Genomic DNA, 20086 nt, shown 5'->3' on the forward strand with positions numbered 1-20086 from the left:
TTATTTGAAATTGTAATAATATTACTGTTTTACTGTATTTTTGATCAAATAAATGCATCCTTGGTGCAAAAACATAAAAAAATCCTGCAAACAAGACCTTCGTCTGCTTGAAACCTCAAACAGTGAGTTAAACAAGGCCTGATGCTAGCGTTAGCTTTAGCATCGTCTCTCCACCATAACTAGCCAGATCAATCTCTGAACAATCGCTTCTGTCCGCGATGTCCTGATGAGAGATTTGATGACATGAATATTTATAGAGCCAAAGGAAATTAAAATGAATTTGTTTGTTATCATATGCCGTACTTTTCTAAAAATAATCATTTTATTCTCTAAACTGGAGATATTGTAGATTGATTTTCTGTTGTTGTTGTTGTTGTTGTTCAAATAACTGAATGGTTGACATGAAATACTAAGTTAATAAACTTGTCATGACCTGCGATGTGACATGCTGTAACTGAACATTTCTCCCAAATGTTAAATAATGATAAAAACTACCATTAATAGTATAAATATTTAATGCCATCATAAAAGTTGCATGCACATATAATAATAATAATAATAACAATAATAAAAAAATGATAATATATTAATAATTTACAAGTATAAATATTCAATGGCATCATAAAAGGTGTATGCACATAATAAACATAATAATAATAATATATTAATAATTTACAAGTATACATATTTAATGACATCATTAAAGGTGCATGCACATAATAATAATAATAATAATTTACAAGTATAAATATTCAATAGCACCATAAAAGGTGTATGCACATAATAATAATAAAAATAATATGCATGTAGTTTTTATGACTTAACTGAGCAACTACATGAAATATTTTTACCTTTAAATATCAATCTGGGTTACACTATTTTAAGGTGACATAGTTACACTGTACTTACTCAAATAAACACTGAGTAATATTAATCAACAACATGCACTTACTATAGAGTTATGGTTAGGGTTTGGTTTAGGGTTAGTTACTTTAAAATAAAGTGTTATTTTAATTATAATTAGTGAAGGCAAAATGGTGAATACAATTGAAGAAAAATATAAAGACACAGAGACCATGATTGCAGGACCTAAAATTGACCATTTTCGTTTGCATTCATATAGCCTACATTTCTTGATTTTGAAGGTAAGAAAAAGTCCATAGACGATTTTCACATCATCTATCCAATTATTAGAAGAATGTCTCTTTACACGTGAGAATCCGACATCAGACAGAAATGAAAGTGTCACCAGAAAAGATGCAAAGATGTATTTTCTGATCAATAATTCTACTCAATCTCTCATAGCCAATCACAGGCTCAGCTTTAGTCACTCACAGCCAACCACAGACTCAGCTTCAGTCACTCATAGCCAATCACAGGCTCAGCTTCGGTCACTCAGAGCCAATCACAGGCTCAGCTTCAGTCACTCACAGCCAATCACAGGCTCAGCTTCAGTCACTCACAGCCAATCACAGCTCAGCTTCAGTCACTCACAGCCAACCACAGACTCAGCTTCAGTCACTCATAGCCAATCACAGGCTCAGCTTCGGTCACTCAGAGCCAATCACAGGCTCAGCTTCAGTCACTCACAGCCAATCACAGGCTCAGCTTCAGTCACTCACAGCCAATCACAGGCTCAGCTTCGGTCACTCAGAGCCAATCACAGGCTCAGCTTCAGTCACTCACAGCCAATCACAGGCTCAGCTTCAGTCACTCACAGCCAATCACAGGCTCAGCTTCGGTCACTCAGAGCCAATCACAGGCTCAGCTTCGGTCACTCATAGCCAATCACAGACTCAGCTTCGGTCACTCATAGCCAACCACAGACTCAGCTTCAGTCACTCACAGCCAATCACAGGCTCAGCTTTAGTCACTCACAGCCAACCACAGACTCAGCTTCAGTCACTCATAGCCAATCACAGGCTCAGCTTCGGTCACTCAGAGCCAATCACAGGCTCAGCTTCAGTCACTCACAGCCAATCACAGGCTCAGCTTCAGTCACTCACAGCCAATCACAGGCTCAGCTTCGGTCACTCAGAGCCAATCACAGGCTCAGCTTCGGTCACTCATAGCCAATCACAGGCTCAGCTTCAGTCACTCACAGCCAACCACAGACTCAGCTTCAGTCACTCACAGCCAATCACAGGCTCAGCTTCAGTCACTCACAGCCAATCACAGGCTCAGCTTCGGTCACTCATAGCCAATCACAGGCTCAGCTTCAGTCACTCACAGCCAATCACAGGCTCAGCTTCGGTCACTCACAGCCAACCACAGACTCAGCTTCAGTCACTCATAGCCAATCACAGGCTCAGCTTTAGTCACTCACAGCCAATCACAGACTCAGCTTCAGTCACTCATAGCCAATCACAGGCTCAGCTTCGGTCACTCAGAGCCAATCACAGGCTCAGCTTCAGTCACTCACAGCCAATCACAGGCTCAGCTTCAGTCACTCACAGCCAATCACAGGCTCAGCTTCGGTCACTCAGAGCCAATCACAGGCTCAGCTTCGGTCACTCATAGCCAATCACAGACTCAGCTTCGGTCACTCATAGCCAATCACAGACTCAGCTTCAGTCACTCACAGCCAATCACAGGCTCAGCTTTAGTCACTCACAGCCAACCACAGACTCAGCTTCAGTCACTCATAGCCAATCACAGGCTCAGCTTCGGTCACTCAGAGCCAATCACAGGCTCAGCTTCAGTCACTCACAGCCAATCACAGGCTCAGCTTCAGTCACTCACAGCCAATCACAGGCTCAGCTTCGGTCACTCAGAGCCAATCACAGGCTCAGCTTCGGTCACTCATAGCCAATCACAGACTCAGCTTCGGTCACTCACAGCCAACCACAGACTCAGCTTCAGTCACTCACAGCCAATCACAGACTCAGCTTCGGTCACTCATAGCCAATCACAGGCTCAGCTTCGGTCACTCAGAGCCAATCACAGGCTCAGCTTCAGTCACTCACAGCCAATCACAGGCTCAGCTTCGGTCACTCATAGCCAATCACAGGCTCAGCTTCGGTCACTCAGAGCCAATCACAGGCTCAGCTTCAGTCACTCATAGCCAATCACAGGCTCAGCTTCAGTCACTCATAGCCAATCACAGGCTCAGCTTTGGTCACTCATAGCCAACCACAGACTCAGCTTCGGTCACTCATAGCCAATCACAGACTCAGCTTCGGTCACTCATAGCCAATCACAGGCTCAGCTTCAGTCACTCATAGCCAATCACAGGCTCAGCTTTGGTCACTCATAGCCAACCACAGACTCAGCTTCGGTCACTCATAGCCAACCACAGACTCAGCTTCGGTCACTCATAGCCAATCACAGGCTCAGCTTCAGTCACTCATAGCCAATCACAGGCTCACACTCACAGCCAATCACAGGCTCACACTCACAGCCAATCACAGGCTCAGCTTCAGTCACTCATAGCCAATCACAGGCTCACACTCACAGCCAATCACAGGCTCTGCTTCGGTCACTCATAGCCAATCACAGGCTCAGCTTCGGTCACTCACAGCCAATCACAGGCTCAGCTTCGGGCACTCATAGCCAATCACAGGCTCAGCTCTCACAGCCAATCACAGGCTCAGCTTCGGTCACTCATAGCCAATCACAGGCTTAGCTTCGGTCACTCATAGCCAATCACAGGCTCAGCTTCGGTCACTCATAGCCAATCACAGGCTCAGCTCTCACAGCCAATCACAGGCTCAGCTTCAGTCACTCATAGCCAATCACAGGCTCAGCTTTGGTCACTCATAGCCAATCACAGGCTCAGCTTCGGTCAATCATAGCCAATCACAGGCTCAATTGGCTCAGCTTTGGTCACTCATAGCCAATCACAGGCTCAGCTTTGGTCACTCATAGCCAATCACAGGCTCAGCTTCGGTCAATCCTAACCAATCACAGGCTCAGCTTTGGTCACTCATAGCCAATCACAGGCTCAGCTCTCACAGCCAATCACAGGCTCAGCTTCGGTCACTCAGAGCCAATCACAGGCTCACACTCACAGCCAATCACAGGCTCAGCTCTCACAGCCAATCACAGGCTCCGCTTCGGTCACTCATTACCCACAGAAGGCGGCAGTGGGAATCTGGGAAAGTGTTGACTGACAGGTCTGCTCCTCTGGGATGTTGCATTATGTAATGCATCTTAATCCTAATAATGCAAATATCTCCCGTCTCATTCCCAGGAAACCGCCTCTCGTCTCCAAAGGATCCCGCACAGATGAGCCGAGGCTGGAAGAGTGTCAGATCTGGCTTTATTAGTTTGGCACAGTCATATTTCTGAATCTCCCACAGCTGACAGACCAGGAGCTCCACCTCAAGAGATTCCTATTCCTCTTCTTTCTATTCTATTCATCAAAGAGTTCCCGAAAAATCTGTTTCCACAAAAATATGAACTGTTTTCAACACTGATAATAATCATAAATGTTTCTTGATCATCAAATCCTCATATTAGAGTGATTTCTGAAGGATCATGTGACACTGAAGACTGGAGTAATGATGCTGAACATTCAGCTTTGATCACAGGAATAAATTACACTTTACTGTATATTCACATAGACAACAGCTGATTTACATTATAATAATATTTCAGAATTTTTGATCTAATAAATGTATCTTTGATGAGCAGAAGAGACTCTTTTAATAACATAATACAATGCAATTATTCCAAACTACAAAGTAGTGTAAGCATGGACTCAACATATATCACAGTATATATCAACATATATGAGAGAGTTTGAAAGGCTTTATAAACACATTGACAACTGATAGATCAACCAATCAGATATATAAACTCATGGTGTGTTCTGAGCCTCAGGGATCCTGAAATGACTCCGGGAACATCCCTGGATACGCCAGCTGGACGAGTTACGTAAGATCCCAGAGAAGAACAGATCAGGAGAGGATGGGAACGTGGGATCAGGTTATGAATGTTTGATGAGCTCCACCCCTTATGAAAATAAACCATGGTTTTATTACGGTAAAAGTGTAGTTTTTTTTATTTTTTGTAACACTCTACAATAAGGTTCATTAGTTAATGTATTAACCAACATGAACTAACCATGAGCGATACATTTGTTACTGTAATTATTATTCTTTGTTAATGTTAGTTAAAAAATAATAATCCAGCTGTTCATTGTTTGTTCATGTTCGCTCACAGTGCATTAACTAATGTTAACAAATACAACCTTTGATCTTTATAATTTATTAGTAAATGTTGAAATTAATATTAGCTAAGATTAATAAATGCTGAAGAAGTATTGTTCATTCTTAGTTCATGTTCATGGGGGGAGGGGGGGGGGGTGTCACTGAAAACCAATAAAAAGATTTGGAGAAAGAAGAAAAATAAAGGTGTAGTAACCGTGTTTTGTTGGGCAGATTGAAAACCATTTGTATAACCAGTTTTACTATAAATACCACGGTTAAACTATGGTTAGTGTAGCAAAGCCATGGTTACTTTTTGTGTCTCACAGCGGCAGTGATTTCTGGAGATGATTTGAGTGTCACCATGAAATCGAAAATTGACAATTCTAATTTTTTTTATGCAATATTGCAGTGTTTCTTCTAAATGATTTATGTGAGCACATCATTATTGTGTTAATAATTTTGAATCAGAATAAGTTCCTCTTGCAGCATCTCTTCTCTTCTCTGATGATGTGGGCGGGGCTATAACCTGTCACTCACATGAGATCAGCCAATAGCAAACCACAACCATCCAATCAATTCCCCACATACACAATCAAGCCCCGCCCACATTTGTTCTTGTTCCTGAAGCGTTTCACTCGGATATACGACACAATAGAGGAGAAAAGACCAGCGCAACTTCACTTTGATCCCGACTTTAACCAGTGCTCGGCTCAAAAACTTTCACCTAATCTGGTGTGTCAGGTCAAAAAATGACCATCTCTCATGATTTATTATCACCAAATTTTGGATTCAATCTTTTTGTTTACTACTTTTTGTTTTCTGTCAATTAGCACAGGTTTTGTATTTATTTTTGGAACTGACTGATCGCAGGCCTCGTTGATCTGAGCTCATGCTCGTCAGTGAGTAACAACATACCAGAGATTTATATGCAAATTTTTTTTTTTTTTAAGCTGATCATTTTTGGCCAAGAACACCATGAGTGTAACAAGGTGGGGGAAATATGCAAAAAGTACAAAAAATAATAAAACAAAGTTGTTGAGAGCAAAATCAGTAGGTTTTAGTCCAATTCAATAACATTTTCAGGAAAAAGAAAATCTTATCCAGAAGCCAGTTGAATAAACTTAGTCACTATGTTAAGACTTTGTCTTAAAAGTCCCTCTTAAAGCCAATCATTTAATCCCTTAAAACTCATCTTTGATCACCAAAATGACATATTTAAAAAAAAAAAAAAAAAAAAGTATGCCTTAAAGCTGATGTATTATGCCCCTTTTCACAAGATGTAAAGTTATGCTATGGTGTCTCCAAAGTGTGTCTGTAACATTTCAGCTCAAAATCCCCAGATCATTTATTAGAGCTAGTCAAATTTGCCCCTTTTTGTGTGTGAGCAAAAACACCCCGTTTTTGTGTGTGTCCCTTTAAATTTAAATGAGCGTTAGCTCCGCCTCCGTTCAGAAGAGGGCGGAGTCTTTACACGAGCTTCAGAAACTCCGGCAATAACAGAACAGGCCAATCTCACTCATCCAGAATCCCAGTATAACCAGTAGCGAGTGCAGCCTTACGGAGAGACTCAGGAAGAGCTTCTGAATGTTAGCGGAGACATTTCTGTAGTTGTTGTGGAGTTACACTGATCATCTCATCATCATGTTGAACTTCTCCACAAGTGTCCACAGTTCCTGAGGTCTTTATAAGACAGCGGTGACATGTTCTGGTCAATAGTGTTCAGTGCTCGTCTGTGCTCAACCACAGAACAGCTTCAGGCTCTGCTGGATCTTTATCATTGAGTTAGAACTGGTCTCTGTTGGCGCGTGTGGAACCAAATGTCGGCTGGTGTGTGTAAACGTGTGTGTTAAGGGCCGGTGATATTATAATAAGATCCTCTTCATACGTCAGAAGGAGCGAAATCTGATCGGCTTATTTTATAACATGCTTGCAGAGAAAGACTCACCAGAACACAGTTACTGGGTTTCACTTTTCACGTTTTCTGGGTTTCAGAAGCACCGATTATAGCACTTACACACGGGAAAAGTCAGATTTTCATGATTTGTCCCCTTTAAAATATATTGACTGTAACTCGACACCCTTGCCTTATTTAGTATACGCGGTTCTATGAATATGCAAATGAGCCCCGCCTCCACTCACTCACTCAGCTCAGAGATCCACTGGTTGGCGATCACACGTTGATCTGATTGGTTACAAGGTAGTTTGTGACGTCAGAAACACCAGCGATTTCAAAGCGTGTTTTTGAGACTGTCTTTGGTTCACTGCAGTTTTAAGGAGGAAATACTCAGCAATGCTGTCGACTTATGAACTTACACATGCTTTGTCTTAAAGCAGATTAAAAACACCACATAGACACATAAACAACATTAAAAGACTTGATTACTTTTAACTACTTTAAAAACTAGTTTGACCAAAGGTAATCAATCTCTTCTGATTCAAATGAGACTGATCTACCTTTTTATGCAACTGATTTTAACAAGTCTTGAAGAAAAAAAAATGAGATGATTATCGTGAAGGTTGCAAGTTAAACGCCTCATAAGTACTAGATCAGTTGAGCTCAGAGCTTCCCTCACTGTCACTGAATGCCTGAGTGCTGATTCAGAAGTTCAATAGAGTGTGTGTGTGTGTGTGTCAGAACATGTACTGTTTGTACTCAGCCATCAGCCAATCACAGAAGGGGGAGGAGCAGCTCTTCCTCACTGAATGTCATTTGAAAGGCAGTAATTCAGTGACTCTCTGCTGCCCTCCTGTGGCGAGAACCACACACTCACAACACTGACTGTGTGACAGTTCATCAACTGGCCCATATTTGGGGAACTACAGTAGTCAACATTTGAAGTGGATCAAAAAACTTCATCAAAGTTGTCCTGAAACAAGAAAAAAAATTGTTTTGTTCAAAATTAATGTTACAACTTTGATGAAAGGTTTTGCTCCACTTCAGATGTTGACTTCTGTAGAATGTATTCGGACACTACAGACAAATCAATGTTTTTTTTCAAGCACAGGTCAGTTTTAAGGTCTACTTTTATGGAGTTAATTTTGTGCCATAATTAGACAAACAAATCCAGAATTTTGCAAACTAACTCGATCTGCTTCGCAAAGGAAAACTCGACTCACAAACACATTTTTTTCCCTTTGCAAAGCAGATTGAGTTTGTTTGCAAAATGCTGGATTTGTTTGTTTAATTATGGCACAAAATTATCTCCATATACTTTGCTTTCAGATTAGTGAAATATAAAAAGAAAAAAAAAGGTGTATTTTATTACACTGCGTATTTGCGTCTGTAGATCTCAATATCAATCTCTTTAAAGGCGACGAGTTTGAGTCAGAAATCTCCGGTTCAGCAGCTTCACACACACCAATCTTATGTTTTATTCATATCTATATATTCTGAAGGTTTCTTCATATGTCATTCGCCTGATTTATACAACATTTCATTCCTAAAAACAGGATTTTGATTTATTTATAGTGTGTTAAAAGAGAACCTTTAACTCTAATTTGTCAACAGTTCAGATTTCACTTCTGGAAATGTATACAAAGAAGTGCATATTTAATTAGATAATGCTTCATTTGCATATTTAAACATCATTTCAGAAAACCTGTAATACAAAACAACTGTTTTAATGTGCCGTGGAATCTAATCGGCGAATGTCTGCATATTCATTGCATCGTATAACGAAAGATCAAGTCTTTCTGCGAGTTACATCGTCATGCAAGTGTTATTCACTCAACCGATTCATCCAAAACTAGACTGGCTTTGTTTCCAGAACCGAAATTACAAACATTAATTCTATGAACGAACCTTAACAAAACAAACATTCTAGCACAAATATGGCTCTTTAAAATTGAGCCAAGAATGCTAGACTTATTTTTCTTTTCTAATGCAATGAAATCCAGACATTAAGTGTCAAAAAAAAATGTTTTAATATTTTTTTGCATGTTGTGCAGTGAATTATGGGCCATAAGATGCAATGAAGAAACAATTTAATGTGATGATTTACTTGATGTTTGCTTTCCTTTATTCATGAATTGCTTTATATGGTTTTCTTCTCAGTAAAGGACAATCTTGATCTACATTTTATGTGCATCTATAAATCATCTTGTAAATTGCACAAAATAATAATAATAACAGTAAAACACAGCAAGTTCCCCAAAAATGTCAGTTTAATAGATTAAGGCTAAGATGAGAAGGATGGACGTATTAAAGGGACACTGGGTAACGCTCATGTCATCATGGGACGGTTCACTCTACCTGTTGCACAAACACACACACACACACACACACACATGCACGCACCCCTGCGGTCCTTAAAAAAATAGTGCATAGATCATTGAAGGTACATTTCTGTAGCCGGTAAAGATTGATCCATCCACACTCGATCAATCCGCCTGATTTACATCATCAATCATGTGTAAAAAAAGAATAAAATCAAGCAGTCTACGTTTCATATACATATTTGTATTTTTATATATTTATATTCAATGTACAGAGTTACATTCTGAACTGCAAATGCTCGTTCGTAGAAATAAATACTGCAATGGCTATCTCGCGAGGACGAGCGACTGCACACCCAGCAGAGCGGCGGCGCGGCGTCAGCAGATTACAGCCTAGAAGACGCGTGTACAAAAGTCTCATAAAAATATGCCTTTGTCTCTGCTCGTTTATCTACACATCGCTTTCCTGCAAAAACTGCTCTAGTGTTAAAAAAGACGGCGGACGAGCACAACGTAAAGTTTCTGACATGATCGCAGTGAGAAAATGCTTATTTGTCCATTAATGAGCTATAAAATCAACTTTCTGTGTCCTTTGGTGACATTCATATGAGGATATTGCTTTAGCGCTCATAGTGCTTTCAATCTGTGAAGCCTTTTCTTCCCACAAACAAAACCGTTTACACCCAACACGAAACCTCAAGATGCAGTGCATTGTGGTCTGTTGTGCTTTCGCCCCAGAAAACACACACAGAATCGCCGATTATCATGATTCGCATGAGAGAAATACTATAAGCCAATGCTTGAAACATCTTAAATAAAGCAGAACTGAGTGAGAAAGGTTCACTCCTCAACTCATTGGCCATGACCGGTCACATGATCAGGTGACGTCACTCCTCATTGGCCATGACCTGCCACACGATCAGGTGACTGCGCTCAGCTTTGGCCAGAAAGGGCTGTAGTTTCAGTGTGGGTTCATCCAGATTTTCTGTGTCTCCTTCATCCCCTACGATTTGAAAGACACGGAGAGAGGAAAAGTGTGAGTATCATCAGTAGGGCTGGGGTTGAAAATAAGTCTCTGGTGTCCCCAGAGTGTGTGTGTGTGTGAAGTTTTAGCTCAAAATACCCCACAGATATTTTTTTTATAGCTAAAAATGTTAAAATTGCCACTTTTTGAGGGCGAGCAAAAACGTGCCGTTTAAATGCAAAAATAATTTTTTGGAGATGAGGATGAAAGAGGAAAGGAGGAGATGCTATATAAGATGTGACGCAGTTAATCTGGTTCATTTCTTTTTTTTTTTTTTTTTTGCTAGTAGAAGTTCTGAATTGCCAGTAACTTAAAAATTAAAGGGATGGTTCGGAGTAAAATCATCCTAGGGTCCTTTGCACCATGACCTCGAGCCAAACACCCCCCAGAAGCCTTTATTCCCTTGGTCGAACATTATTAAAGTTAGAGCTTATTTAGGGATATCATCCGGATGGTTTAGTGCAGGCGCTAATGGATCCAAGGCTGTATCTGGTAAATTACCGCACTAATAATGCCCAGAATGGCACCAAACTTCTACAGTAATACAAATAGGTTCTGTACTCATAAAACGAGGCATTGGAAAGTTTGTAAGTACATCAGGAGTTTATTTAAATAACACTTGCCTGATGGCTAATGCTACCGCTAACCCGGACGTCGTGGTTTGAGAAAAGCACGTAAAAGTCCTGGCAGAAAGTGATCATAAGGATGTAGTGTAACGACGCCCAGTTCCAGGAATGCACTAATATTTTGTTGGTAGTACCAGTTTATAACAATTATTAGTTAACACTAAGTTGTGAACACTTCGGAAAAAATAATCTTCTGCATCGCTTTCTGCAGGACTTTTACGTGCTTTTCTCAAATCACGGAAGTGACGTCGACGTCCGGGTTAGCGGTAGCATTAGCCATCAGGCAAGAGTTATTTAAATAAACTCCTGATGTACTTACAAACTTTCCAATGCCTCGTTTTATGAGTACAGAACCTATTTGTATTACTGTAGAAGTTTGGTGCCATTCTGGGCATTATTAGTGCGGTAATTTACCAGATACAGCCTTGGATCCATTAGCGCCTGCACTAAACCATCCGGCTGATGTCTCTAGATAATCTCTAACTTTAATAATGTTCAACCAAGGGATAAAAGGCTTCTGGGGGGTGTTTGGCTCGAGGTCATGGTGCAAAGGACCCTAGGATGATTTTACTCAGAACCATCCCTTTAAGTAGCCAAATTGACCGGTGAGTGAAAACGTTAGTTTCAAACCCTGTATATATATCCAAATCGGAACTGAATCAAAGCACAAGCTTGTGAATGGAAATGGGACGGTGAATCTTGTGTGATCATCAGTGATGCGCCTCACCCATCCTGAAGTCGATGTATCCCTCTCCTCCGCTCATGACCAGCACAGATCTGATCAGATCCGGCATGGGAGACTCGTCAGCGTTCCCCTCGACACCCGAGCCTGTCGACGAAACCACCTGACCTGAAAAACAGCCAAAACATCACTTTACTAGGGGTGGGCATCGACTGGAGTCACGTGACTCGATTCTAGGAGTCATGATTCTTCATTTCTGTCTCAATTTTTTTTCTAACTTTATTAAATGTATGCTTTATCTTTTTTAATGTCATATTCTAAGATGTAATCCGTTAATTACACTATAGTGCCGTTACCGATCAGATGAAATCAGTATCAGCAAAACCCATCTTCGGCACAGAAGCTGCATCTGAAGTGGCATTTAGACGCTTTTACAGAGACTATTTAATGCATATATAACACTATGAGATTATTTCTTTAACTGGCTACTCTCTGCTGTCTCAGACGACGACATCACTTCCTGTTGGCCACCATAACTTTAGTTGGGTGCAGTTTGCAACCTCACCACTAGATGCCGCTAAAACTTACACACTGCACCTTTAACTAATGAACCTTGTTACCGTTAAATTTACCACCTTTGGCTATTGTTTGGTGAATTACTGTACCTGGCACTGCGGTGAAGAACTTGACGGCGTCTCTGTGCCCATGGAAACACAGTTGTGCGTGTGCCATAGAGCAGAAGGGCACAAACGTGCCCGCCGTGACTTTATCACTGCTCTCGTCTCCGTAGACTCGGATTGCGCCGCCTGGACGATTCGACGACGCTGATGTCTCTTTACTTCCTGTTGTAGGAATGAAAAACACTTGTTAAAATGTCAAACGTTTGAGGTTGCACTTTATTTCAATGGTCCACTTTAGACATTCTATTAACTATAATACAACTAACTCTCATTAGAGTATTAGTTAGGTTTCGGGTTAGTTAGAATAAGTTGACATGTACAGTCAAACCAAAAATTATTCAGACACCAGATATAATTTTTTATATTTTTTCACTAGTGTGTGCAGGACGCTATAGTTCATTTATGGAAGTGAGGAGAGCAAAGTAAAGTGACATATTATACCCAAATATTCTTCATACAGTGTAAAATATATTAAAATTAGGGACCAAAAATGATTGGGACACTTTGAGCTGATCATGTTCTGCTGAAGTGTGTTTTCTTTAATTGCTAATGCTCTTTTTACACACAGACTGAACACAATGAAGCATTGCTTGGTGACTGGTTGAGCTAAACTGGTTTTATCTAATTGTGTAGTTAAATTTAACAGCTGACAGATATTCAACATAATTCATGTGTGAGACAGTCTAACAGAAGGACGGACAAAACCAGTCAAATATCAACTGAGTTCTGCTCATATTTTATTACCATTTTCTAAACTATAGCGAATAAACTCTGATAATGTGAGAAATGTTGTCTGAATAAACTGTGGTGTGATGTGTTACAGTGGATGACACGATTAGCTGACGCACTCACTCTCTGATAGAGGGATGGAGATGATGACGCCGTTCCCGGTACCGACCCACAGGCGATTGCATGAAACCGTCAGCGCCGTGATTCTCACGAAAGAGAAGCCCAGTTTCCCGGTGCCTGTGACACACGTAACATCAGCCATTTCAACGGCATGAATAGATAGAGATAGTTCACCCAAAAATGAAAATTCTCTCATCATTTACTCACCCTCATGTCGTTCCAAACCCATGATTTGAAGCATCAGAGATTTAGGTGAACAATTTAACCCTTGTGCGTCAATTAAAAAAAGTTACACATAGGTCCATAAATGACTGTCAAAAAATAAATAAAAAAAATTGTGAAGCTTGGGAGCACAGACTTAAGTTTGGTCTCATTTTAAAGAAGACACTAGGCAGATTATTGTTGAAGAACGCACACACACACTCAGGCTCACACACACAGGCTCTTCCCTGTGAAGGCCTCCCTCCCCTACCTTTACCTCTCTACAGATAAAGCGTTGTCGGCTACGTGGAAGTGATAAAAATTCTGTATTATTAATTTTAAGGCCAGACAAGTAGTTTGTTGAGGGTTGATTTGCAGGGAAGGACTACACGCCTGCACACATATATTCAAACGCGCATACCTATAGACTGAACTCGTAATACGCATGTGCACGCCGTCAGCGTTCTCACAGGTTAGCGTTTTTGAAGTTAGCACAGAAAGAACTGAAGAGTTTTCTGTTAAAACGGTATGGAAGCTTGTTTCCGCCACTGAATAATAAATAAATAATAATAATTGAGACTTTTTATCACACAATTCTGACTTTTTTTCTCACAATTGCGAGATATGAAGTCAGAATTGTGAGAAATAAAGTCTCAATTCTGAGAAATAAAGTCGCAATTGCGAGATAAAAAGTCAGAATTGCATGATATAAAGTCGCAATTGCGTGTTATAAAGTCAGAATTGTGAGATACAAACTATTCTGAGGTAAAAAAATAAAAATAATTAAAAAATCCGTCTTTTTTTCCTTAGAATTGGAGTTTATATCTCACAATTCTGAGAAAAGATGTCAGAATTGCGAGATATAAACTCGCAATTATGTGTTATAAAGTCAGAATTGCGTGATATAAAGTCGCAATTGCGAGAAAAAAAGTCAGAATTCTGACTTTATAACACGCAATTGCGACTTTATTTCACGCAATTCTGACTTTATTTCACGCAATTCTGACTTTATATCACGCAATTCTGAGAAATAAAGTCAGAATTGCGAGATGTAAACTCGCAATTGTGAGATAAAAAGTCGCAATTATCTTTTAAAATGTTTTATTTTGTGGCGGAAACAAGCTTCCATAAAACGGTGTCGTGTTAGCAGCCACTAAGTTAATAACTAATGATCGTTGCGACGGAAGTGAATCAATCAAACTAACTTTAGCTGGACAATAACTTTATTCTAGAGCTGCTATAAAGCCAAAAAACTTTACTTTAATTTCCTATTATCATTGTAAAGCTGCTTTGGAACAATCTACATTGTTAAAAGCGCTATATAAATGAAGATGACTTGACTTGACACACACACACACAAACACAACTATAGCTGCATAATTTATCCAACTGGCTCTTTAATATGCAGAAGCAGAAAACAGGAATAAAGCGAGTTTTAGCTTTGGCACCATCTGGTAAAAAAAAAAAAATAGTGAAATTTTTATTTTGAAGCCTTGCCAAAAGAATGAAAAGATTTATAGTTAAATGGTCCTGGGGTTAAAAAATTGCAGTTTTAATGGGTTTCAATGGGGACATTTTCAAGATCCTGAGTGGAACTATTTTGTGTTACTAGTGCAAAAAAAAGATTTATTTAAGTAAATGGGGGTGAAATAGTAAAACTTCCAATAGAAATACACAATCTTAAGCAGCTGGCATTAACAGATCACTCTAAATTATAATGTGGAATCATATGGACTCTTGTGAAAAGCGCTTTACAAATAAATGTGAATTGAATCGAATTGAATTAACAGGCAAAATGATTAAAAAACAAAACAGAAAAAGACAAAAATGTCCATAAAGTCACACAGGGGCTAAAAATCTCTTCATTCGTGTTCTGAAGTCTTATGGGTTTGGAACGACATGAGTGTGAGTTTTCATTTCAGTGTGAACGATCTCTTTAATGGTTTAATAATGGAGCCTCACCCAGCATCTTGCTGACGTAGGGCTCGATGTCGACGTCCTGCAGATGCTGGTGTGTGTGTGCGTGGAACAGTCTGAGGGTCGAGTCCAGGCGTATAGACACCCAGATGCCGTCCCCGTCCCAGGCCAGCTGCCTCACCTGACTCTCCTTACGGGGATGCGCGTCGAACGACTTCTGTTCATTAGGGAAGAAATAAGGCATTGCGTTACGCTGATTTAATCACATGCAAGGGTTTTCATGGACTCGGACGACAGCAGTGTGTGTAACTAATTAGCATAATGCCAGCCTGTGGTCTTGATTGGCTGAAGAGCGTCTGTTTGCCCCGCCCTCAAACACTGTAGTATGAGATAAGCCACCGAAAAGTAATAATTAAAAAAAATATGAAAAATTACAAACAATTCTTCCTCCAATTAATATAGTTCATTATCTAGTCCATGAAATCAAAACTGACAATTCTTTTTGTTTTGCAGTGTTTATTATAAATGATTTATCGGTGCGCATCATTATTGTGTTAATAATCTTGAATCAGAATAAGTTCCTCTTGCAGCATCTCTTCTCTTCTCAGATGATGTGGGCGGGGCTATAACCTGTCACTCACATGAGATCAGCCAATAGCAAACCACAACCATCCAATCAATTCCCCACAGACACAATCAAGCCCCGCCCACATTTGTTCTTGTTCCTGAAGCGTTTCACTCGGATATACGTCATAATAGAGGGAAGAAAAGACCAGCGCAACTTACATTTCATGCCGACTTGAACTGAATTAATAGATATGAATTCGACACCTAATTGACATTTTACCCAGGCTTCAAATGTAGCTCATGCAGTTGGAAACGTTTTATAATTTGAGTTTTGAATCGTAAGCCACAAACATGAAAAACATGAAGCCATAAAACATTCTCATTTTGAAACATAATAATATAGTGTTTAAAAAAAACATGCTTTAATAACAATAATAATAACAGTTTGGGGTCGGTATGATTTTTTTATGTTTAAAAAAAAAAAAGTCTCTTCTGCTCACCGAAGCTGCATTTATTTAATCAGAAATACAGGTAAATATTATTATAATGTAAATCAGCTGTTTTCTATGTGAATATATATTACTCCAGTCTTCAGTGTCACATGATCCTTCAGAAATCACTCTAATATGATGATTTGATGCTCAAGAAACATTTATGATTATTATTAATGTTGAAAACAGATATGCTGATGATTCTTTTGATAAGTTTAATGCATTCTTGCTGAATACTAGTATTAATTTCTTTCAGAATCCTCAGAGATGCATTCAGTGCCAGAGATGCTCTAGAAAAGTCATACCTCAATCTTCATGGCTTTAGGCTGAACCACAAAGATCTTGTTCCTGTATCCACACCAGACCTTGTCATGCACTACAGTCATACAGCGGATCGAGTGATGCGGACGGCCCAGATCCAACAGGTGATAGTTGGTCAGATCCCACTGGCCATCTGTGACACAAATGTCCATCATTAAAAGAGCATTTCTTCTGGTGTGGAGGACATTATACAGCAGCGGCCTGAAGTGACGTCCGGCCTACCCTTTACTCAAAGATTATTAAAGATTTAGAAGTTGTACATGGAATCAGTTGCTTTATTTGTGATAATAACGCAATGAAACATGACAAATTGTGCGACATAATTTTTGGCCCAAAATTTTAAACACGTGCAAAAACAAGAGGGAACCAATAAATATTAATAATAACTAGGGGTGGTAATCTTTTGTAGGGCTGTAATCAACCAAAGAAAATCTTGGTCGACTGAAGTCCTGAAATTTTCTACAAAAAATGACGTTAGAAAAAAAAACGTTAAATTAATTAGCTGCGCACTGTGCGCCTTGTTGTCCGCCTAAATGAATTATAAATAAACATGAAAACTAGTAGGCTATTTGCAGTATATTAAATCGTTTTTGACGAAACCTAATTATTTTGCACTGAAATGAGTCTGACACACGAGTCTGTCGGCTCTGACAGCGTTGCATCACGTGCACCTGCGCAATATCAGAGCCTATGATTTCCGAAAATAGTACTATGTTGTCAACTAGTGATATCACAAGAACTTTTGAGGAATATGCAACATAATTTAGTTATTATAATAACTGACAGACACTATCATTTCAGCCGCTCTGTGGAGCTCAGCTTCGCGGCTGAGACACGAATAGACTATTAACTTAAAGGAGAACTCCGGTCAATTTTAACATTGAGCTCATTTTTTTGTACATTTGGAGTGCTGTCAGTACAGAGAACAACGACAAAAATTGGTGTTGCCTACACCGTGTTATCCTCTTTTTAAAATTTGCACCCTGTTGACTTCAATGGGGCAAGTTTTAAACCTGCTTTTAGCCTCTTAACATCCTTGATGTGTCATTACAAGTGCACAGGTCATGTGAGTGATTCCTTCAGAGTGAACGCAGGTGAATCTGACTGCAGTAGATGTGCAAGATATGAATAAAAATGAAGTTAATTCAGCATTTTTGGTCGAAGTCCACAGTAGTCGATTGTCGAGTTCGCGCAGTTAGTTAGTTACCTATGATCACGCGCGTGAACTCGACAATCGACTACTATGGACTTCGACCAAAAATGCTGAATTAACTTCATTTTTATTCATATCTTGCACATCTACTGCAGTCAGACTCACTCGTGTTCACTCTGAAGGAATCACTCACATGACCTGTGCACTTGTAATGACACATCAAGGATGTTAAGAGGCTAAAAGCAGGTTTAAAACTTGCCCCATTGAAGTCAACAGGGTGCAAATTTTAAAAAGAGGATAACACGGTGTAGGCAACACCAATTTTTGTCGTTGTTCTCTGTACTGACAGCACTCCAAATGTACAAAAAAATGAGCTCAATGTTAAAATTGACCGGAGTTCTCCTTTAAAGCTTTTACTCTTAAACACAAAAGGCACGTCCACTTTAAATAAAAAGAGAATATTTATTAAACAAACCAGATCAAGTAATATTCAGCAAACCTTCTAGTAGCCTACTTTCTTCAATCTGTCGCTCTTCTCCAGTGGGTTGGGCTAATCCAAAAGAAGAGAAAACAAGGGGGGTGTTCTAAAGACAGACTGTTACCCGTGAAACAGGGGTGCTCTGAAAACACCCCCATTAGCAATTAGTGCTTTCCCCCTGATGAAATGAACGCGGCAAAACTGATGAAATGAACGATCAGAATTTTGGTCGAGCCAGAACGTATCGACCAATAATCGACTAATCGACTGGGAGATTACAGCCCTAATCTTTTGGTACCTCACAATTCAATTCAACTAAATTCTTGAGGTCAACTCAATTCTCGATTTTGAATCAAATTTCGATTCGATATTTGCATGCGATTTGAGTGTGTAGTTTATCATTCTGTGTTCATTTTATTCGACACTAAATCCCACTGAATTAAATGTGAACCTTGAAATTTATTTAGTTTTTCTTCCTATTTTAGTCAACCCAATATTATAAAAAAAAGCCCTTTAAGCTGACTGCAATCATTATACACAGTCTTCTGTAACAAAACAAGGCAAGTTTATTTTATTTTTGATATTAAAATGAAGCAAATTACAAACAATAGGACACTTCATCTGTGCGAGTCCTTGTTCGCGGCTTATTGTGATTAATGTCAATCACTGTTAGTAACTTTAAGTAGTCCTGCGAAGTTAAAGAAGTGTAACACTTTAGAAAATCGATTTTTGAAATTTGTGAATCGATGCGAATCGGTAGAAGATTGAATCATGATTCATATGTGAATCGATTTTTTTCCCGCACCCCTATTAATAACTGATTATGTTGTAGTCAAGTGTATGTTTTTTCCTGTGAGCTTTCGGCTTTTCTATGCATTTTATTGCATAGTAATATGCCAAAAGATGCATTTTTTGACAAATAAGTTTCAAGTTCAAGTTTGTATTTATTTATATAGCACATTTAAAAACAGCAAACAAGTCTGACCAAAGTGCTGAACAATAATATTTAGATTTTTTCTTCCTCATATTTTGATGTTTTATCTAACTTTTAGGGTCACCTCCTCCGGACATCATCACTTTTGGCCACTACTGTACATGTACTATGAGTGAAAGCAAATGTTATCATGGTTTACTGATGGTAATTCAAATCTGCATTAGTTTTATGTTAAAAAAAGTAGTCTTACCAACACCTCTGTGGAAGATTGCAAGCGTGCCATCAGCCAAGGCCACCAGAACACGTCCTTTCACGTGACTTCACAGAGGGAAACCAGACAGAAATAATAATGCATCTAGAGTTTATAACCATGTAAATGAATCCAGATGATGACGGTTTCCTTACACAATCCCCAGGACCGAATCCTTCAGCTTGATGGAGTGAAGGCACTTCCTCCACTGCGCTACAGATGAGTGAACGTACACGCTGAAACAGCAGAAAACACTCAATACATCTCTGCTCTCGCTCAATGCACTTCCATGACCTTCCCAGCTGATTGCTATTACTGGATAAGGGTATTTAAAAATCACTTTTGATTCTGATCGATTCACTGAGGAATCATTCAGAATGATTTTTTGAACTGAGCTTGAGAGCAAGTTTTATTTACCTATAACTAACCGATGAAATATTTTAGGCAGGAATTAAGAGTAATTGGGAAAAAAGCATATTTATCTACCATTAATCTGAATATTTTTAGGGACCCTTAAATAGGGCTAAACAATTGCAGGAGTTTTC

General features: G+C 39.4%; 1 protein-coding gene across 11 annotated transcripts in view; it reads right to left on the reverse strand.

The window, feature by feature from the left end:
* Positions 1-9055: 9055 nt before the first annotated feature.
* The window catches only part of spag9b (sperm associated antigen 9b), a 100891-nt gene continuing 89860 nt past the window's right edge, over positions 9056-20086 (reverse strand). For 5 of the 11 annotated variants that reach the window (XM_079851967.1, XM_079851965.1, XM_079851961.1 and 2 more), the window contains 8 exons: positions 19697-19777; positions 19542-19609; positions 16711-16859; positions 15393-15564; positions 13233-13346; positions 12366-12545; positions 11746-11868; positions 9060-10371 (listed from right to left, as the gene is read on the reverse strand). In XM_079851967.1, coding sequence (XP_079708093.1) covers positions 10256-10371; positions 11746-11868; positions 12366-12545; positions 13233-13346; positions 15393-15564; positions 16711-16859; positions 19542-19609; positions 19697-19777 — 1003 coding nt within the window. In that variant the 3' untranslated portion in view covers positions 9060-10255. Of the gene's footprint in view, positions 10372-11745; positions 11869-12365; positions 12546-13232; positions 13347-15392; positions 15565-16710; positions 16860-19541; positions 19610-19696; positions 19778-20086 lie in introns of all 11 variants that reach the window. The other 6 variants (XM_079851968.1, XM_079851964.1, XM_079851963.1 and 3 more) reach the window with 2 other exon arrangements.

Source organism: Squalius cephalus, assembly GCF_949319135.1.
Source record: "Squalius cephalus genome assembly, chromosome: 19".
Taxonomy (NCBI): Eukaryota; Metazoa; Chordata; class Actinopteri; order Cypriniformes; family Leuciscidae; genus Squalius; species Squalius cephalus.